General features: G+C 36.4%; 1 protein-coding gene across 1 annotated transcript in view; it reads left to right on the forward strand.

Moving 5' to 3' along the window:
- Nucleotides 1-2,828, forward strand: part of LOC117110632 (lactadherin-like) — a 27,749-nt gene extending 24,921 nt beyond the window's left edge. Inside the window, exons 6-8 of the mRNA XM_033253399.1 lie at nucleotides 1,447-1,773; nucleotides 2,177-2,318; nucleotides 2,755-2,828. Coding sequence (XP_033109290.1) covers nucleotides 1,447-1,773; nucleotides 2,177-2,318; nucleotides 2,755-2,828 — 543 coding nt within the window. The remainder of the gene's footprint in view (nucleotides 1-1,446; nucleotides 1,774-2,176; nucleotides 2,319-2,754) is intronic.
- Nucleotides 2,829-6,457: the final 3,629 nt, after the last annotated feature.

Raw genomic sequence — 6,457 nt, forward strand, 5'->3', positions numbered from 1 at the left:
GCGTGCATTTCAATACTTGGAGTATGTATTATACTTTCTTATCTGATATTAATCAGCGGACACAAATTTATTATATACCTAAATAACTTAAATGATTGCAGAATCCCTCTTCAAATTTGCAAATGGTCTAATTTACTTTGTAATCGAAATGTTAAAAATTGGCCTTCTAAGGTTCACTCATTATTTCAAAAAATAAATTGTGTTTTGCCGGATTTAGGTTCTTGTAACAGTTCAGAAGAGTTTATGAGTAGTATTGTAAATAATTCCCGTTTGTTTTTTGAAAACTGTTGGTGTGATGCAATATAAATTAATCAACTTCAACGGTATATTGGTAGAAGAATTTTGTATATTGGAAAAACGTCAACGTAAAATGAAATTATTTTATACAAGAAAATAAGCTTCAGAAAGAAGTTTAGAAAAATTCAATATAGAAAGAATCTCGGTGAAGTTGTTGAAAACAATTTGAAGTTATAAGATAAATATTTCTACTTTGTAAACCATCAGGACTGATATTACAATTATTCGGACAGAACACTAGCGAAACAATGGCTCGAGTCCTGTTGAAACTATAGGACTCCCAAAGATTCCATCGGCATTGAACAGTTCAACAAAAATTGACGAGCCAGTCAAATCAAACTAATTTTTAGATATTTCGAAAGCCAATAAAATGTCGAGTCGTCGTATAATTTATATAAATTAAATGATTGATTATATGCGGTGTTAGAGCCCTTGGAAAATAATACGGCAAAAAGCACAGATACGTAATACGGCAAAAAGCAAGAGTTTGCGTTGAAAAGCACTCGTGACTGCTGAACACCTAGTGTACTTATGATTAGCATAGTCTTGTATGTAATATAAATTACAAACATTTTTGTAGCATATATAAATTTATTGAATTACTATAAGAATTTTTGGAGGCAAAAACCCGAAAAAAAATCAACTATTTATCCACAGATACGCGTAGCGTTTATTTGCTTTAACAAACCGTATTTAAAAACATAAAGCAAAAAATAATGGTGTGGTTTTCAATATTTCATTGTATAGAGTAGCCCAACATTTATTAATTTTTCATAATCATAATCAAATAAAATATACAAAGACTTTGATTCACTTTTAAATTATAAACAACAGTATTAATGGAACAAAGTTCGTCAACGTCCAAAATGGAATGTTCTCACAGAAACTATAAGGCCTGTATAAACTTGGAAACTAAAAATCAATCTTATAAAATGAAGATTCAGATTAATATGCGGAGCAGCAGTTAACTGAAAACATGTGAAGAATCATAATAATACAGTTTGTATAAAATTAAAACTACACAATATAGTAGCTTATAAGATTTTCTTTCACTTTGTTTTCAATTTATACTGTATAAAATTTAGAAAAAAATATCGAAACTTGTCACCAATTGTGTCATAACTGTAATTGTAATATTCTATCTCAGAGTTGTGTACCGATCCTCTTGGTATTGAAGATGGGACTATTCCCGCGGAACAACTGTCCGCATCCAGTGAATGGACTTTACGGAACGGGGCACATAGAGGACGACTGAACACTGAAGCAGATAGTTTGGGAGTAGGAGCATGGTGTTCAAAAACCATAGATCAATACCAGTGGATTCAAGTTGACCTCGGCAAACTGCATATGGTACGCGGAGTAATCACACAAGGCCGAAACAAATGCTGCTTACAATGGGTGACGTCTTATGAGATTTTTTACAGTGTCGATGGTAACCTGTTTCAACCAATCAGGAATTCAGATTGTCAAGTTACTGTAAGTGTCATTACAATTTTTCCCAATATATTTACATATATTATTATTTTTTTCTTTTTTATTGAGAGTAATCACCTGTACGTTATATACGAATAATATACGAAAAATTAAAATTTTAAATTTAACAAAAAAAAAAAAAAAAATGTGAAATTTATATTTGTTTTTTGTTTTCTTTTGTACAGTATATAATGTTTTATATTTTGTTCATTCTGGTTTTTTTTTTACAAGTTGTCTTAATACATGTTTTATGAAATACCGTATATTCCAAAATTTCTTTATATTTAAAGACAAATAAAGTTTCTTGTATCTTGTATGCTGAACCACAGGTAGTTACACCTCTGGTTATACTCGAATAATGTGCTGAGAACGCAATGTTAATTTTAAGATTATGTGGTCTTTATAGAGGTTTGTTGGAAATTCCGATGAAGACACTACCGTGACAAACATATTCCCTGACCCTGTCTACGCCAAATTCGTCCGTATTCATCCAACTAACTGGCATAACTGGATTAGTTTAAGATTTGAGGTTCTTGGATGCTCAGCAGGTAAATTAAAATAATATACCAATTAGATTTAAATTACAAATTGAGTAGTGATAATGCCAATGACAATGATGATGATAATAAATGCCTGTTTATATTTGCAGCGATAACGATAACAAGCTAAAAAGTATTAAATTGTTCATATAGAAAATAAAAGAAATAAGAGAAGTTTTTACACTGGGACGATTCTATAACGAATTATCGTGTACGCGATAACAACTCATTTTAACAAATCAATTGAATCAAATAATGTCATATTCATGGAAAAACAATAAAACCGTCGTTACTACTACGGTTTTATCGTCTTTCCATGATTTTGGTGCGAAGAATTCTTCTGTTGTGGAACTGAATGATGTTTCCTATGTTTCTAAAGCAGGTTTGTTGAATGGAGGGTTGTACCAGATGATTTTTCGTTTTCTTTGAGGCTTGTTGTTTCCAGGTGATGGTTTAAAACTCATTTTGTGCTGGAAGCCGCTCTTCTTTAATGATTTTCGTAGTCGGGAGCAGCCTTGAGAAATGTAGTCTTGGGATCAGAGATGTTAGGGATTCGTTGATTAATTGACGTAGGTATTTGTTTTAAAATGGTTGGGGATGGTTAGAGCGCGAGTCGACGTCCAATAACTGGTTATTCGCCTTGGTAAACGGTTGGTATGTATCGTGTTGTAGGTCCAGTGTAACATCGAGGAAGTTAGTGATTTTGATGTTTGCATGTATTGTGATGCGAAGATCAAAGGAGTGAAAGATGGATGTTATTTCCTTTTTCATCTTCTCACACAGACTTGGTGACGTGCTCTTCATGATTGCGAGGCCGTCGTCCCGGTATAAGCCGATGTTGTTTTTGCCAAGCTTTTTTGCAAGTGATGACAGAATGAAAGAGCCGACAAGCTCACATACTTCTGCCCCGTCGAAGCTGCCCATGGTGACGTCGAACATGTTGTTGGAGCTTTTCTTTTTCCATATCGAATCGCTGTCAAATAGGATGGAATTAAGTGCTTGCATGATTATGTTTATTTCTTCTTCTGTAATGCTCGTAGACTTCTGTGCGTGTTTGATTGAATTGATTAACAGGTTTTTTTGTAATCGAAAGGTAAAATTCCACGATGTCGAATGCAATGAATGTGCTGTTGGATTTTTGTTGTATGCTTTTAAACCAATTGATCACTGCCGAGGTGTTTTTCCACTGATGTAGTTTGGTTTTGGTGATCAGATTACGATGGATGGTTTTGCTTATGCGACCGATTTCTGGTTTCGATGGATTGATTAGTCTGCAGCTTGGTTTGTTTTAAAAGTTTTCTTTATTGTCCTTTAATTTGATGAAGGATTCTTTTTCTGCGATCGTTTGAACACGATCGTCTATGTTTAGGCTGGATGAAATGGTTTTAGCTATGCTGTTGATCTCAGAGATGCTGTCTCCATTCAACAAAGCTTGAAAACCGACATCGGCAGATCCTTTCTGAACTTGGTTAAAAAACACTTTCTTGTAGGCAGTACCCTTCACAAGCTATTCAACAAAAATAATGTCAAAGTTAGCTATAGCTGTTCTAGAAACATAGGAAACATCATTCAGTCCCACAACAGCAGAATTCTTCGCACCAAACCACAAGAACCATCTAATACATACACCTGCCGAAAGAAAGATGAATGGAAACTGCCTCGCATCTTAAATTATCTACAAAGCCATTGTAACAACAAATGATGAGGTCAAAGAGTACATCGGACTCAAAAACAACAGATTCAAAACCATATTTACAAATCATAAGCACACATTTAGCTCTCCGAAGCAATTAGCATATACATCCATTATCTTCCTATCCACTCACTCCTGAAGATTGCTACTGCATGAAACAGCTGTAGAGTAAATTCACGCTTTGACACACCCTTTTATTATTATTATTATTATTATTATTATTGCGCTCTGCATTCGCATTGAGCACTATACCTGTCTCTTATACACATCTAGATGTGTATAAGAGACAGGTATTAATGGAACAAAGTTTGTTATGGCAACTACTTTACAAATTTCAAACTGGGACAAGCAAATATAGTCTATGGAAAGTATTTGCCAACATATCAGAGCCCTAAGGTCAACAGAGTACAATTATGGATATACTTGCTCCTCCCTTGAACTTGAATTATGGATATAGGGCCAAATCAGAAATGCTTCGCGATGTGGGTAAAATTTCAGTAACAGCAGCATTTTTGGTATTTTAAAAAGAATAATCTAATAATGTAAATAGAAATGTGCCTACTAACTAATTGGAGATCGACCCGTACAGCTAAAATTCACAGAAGTAGGCATAATTGGCCGCCCTACGCATTGAAATGTGTCAAATGTCAGAAACGGCATTTTAAGTTATTTTTTAAGGAAAATAATCTATCAGAGTAAATAGAAACATTGATATTCCGAACAAATTGGCACTAAAATTGTCTCTCTTCACAGGGGTGGCGCCAGGACCTGCCCGACGGAGGGGCTAAAGGCCCCGACGGGGGGGGGGCAAGTGGAGCGAATCGAGTCTCACTAGGCTGGGGGCCAGGGGGCCGCCCAGGGCCCCCTGGAAGCCACGGATATTTGATAGGCTATGCTTTCTAATTAGTGTGGTCCCTAGTGTCATTTCGCGAGATAGGCTTGCCCAAAGCAATTTTATTGCATTTTCCGGATATTTTGGGTATGCTGAATCCAAAAATGCAAGGGTCCATTTTTTTCGATAACGTCTTGGCTGCTATATTGGAATTTCAAAATGGCTGCCATTTTAACAATAAAAATGACTATAACTCTACTATTAAAGCAGATACTGACAAAATTTCTAATAAGTGCTAACCCTATGTTTTAAATGTCAACCTATTTGATTTTAATATTGTCATAGACCATAGATGGCGGCCATTTTGAATTTCAAGATGGCCGACAGTTTTTCAACAAAATCTTTCTGGAAAACAGGTATTTCAATTGTGGTTTTTACAACAATTTAAATTACAGTGCATGCCTCATCCCTGTGCCTACATAGCCAATTACACGCAGGGCGTTTATGGGCGAATCCATTTTGTGCTCAAGGGGTACGTTTAAAATAAATAAATATAAATAAATTCAGGAAGAAATCACAAACCTTACAGAAAGGCGATATATCAACAAATGAACTATAAAATATACACAAATACATATACATGTATAGACTTAAACTTGCCTGTACAGTATACCCGATAATACACACAGGGCATGTATGGGTGATTCCATTTATCCTTGAGGGGTAAGTTTAAAGTATATAAATATATGCATGATACTTATGCTTATAAAGCACACAATTAGGCGTCCAGGATGAGTTTAACCACCACCAATGTAGAAACAGCGTCTTTGTTACTGGGTACACACAGGCACCCTGTTAGGCAGTATGTTCCACCTCAGGATATACCTTATGTGGCTGCACTACTGCGCACTGCAAAGAGAACGGCGCAGATTAAAGTATACAAACAAGGAATGAGGGAGTTTAACTGGAAGTGTAGTAAAAGAGTATCATTATTGTATAACAGAAGGGGAAAACCAACGGCGGCGGAACGTTTTTGAAAGTGAGGGGAGGGGGAATTTCATAAGGCCGAGTATGCGAACGAAGCGAGCATCTAGGCTGGGGGCCAGGGGGGCTGCCAAGGGCCCTCGGTGGGGGTCCAGGGGGCGAAAGTTCCTGGAAGCTACGGATATTTTACGAAGTTTGGTGAATTTTATAAGTATTTTATAGGCCTCAAGCTACTAATATGATTTCATATGTGTTGTATTTCCAGTGGCGGATCGAAGAATTCGAAATAGAAGGGCCCAGGGAGGGTAATTTCATAGATAGAAGATCTATACTACCTCAGCCCTACCATGGTTGGAGCTGAGATAAGAAATTTTGTGATTATGGCACCTCTAGATGATTTAGGAGGGTGGGGGCGGGCCGGCTAGGTCCCCTTGAATCCGCCATTGGGTACTTCGGCAGATGGAGAATCTATACCACCCCAGCCCCGCCATGGTTTGGGCTGAAGTAAGAACATTTGTGATTATGGCAACTCTAGATGGCCGGAAATTATACTCTTAGACTTAAAATTTGAATATAATTTAGCCTCCCCCTCCGCTTGAATGCGCCACAGATTTCCGAACAAAGTCGAAGTGGACATTG

The sequence above is a fragment of the Anneissia japonica genome, unplaced genomic scaffold (genome assembly GCF_011630105.1).
Source record: "Anneissia japonica isolate Jap-2015-1 unplaced genomic scaffold, ASM1163010v1 scaffold731_len135611_cov127, whole genome shotgun sequence".
Classification (NCBI taxonomy): domain Eukaryota; kingdom Metazoa; phylum Echinodermata; class Crinoidea; order Comatulida; family Comatulidae; genus Anneissia; species Anneissia japonica.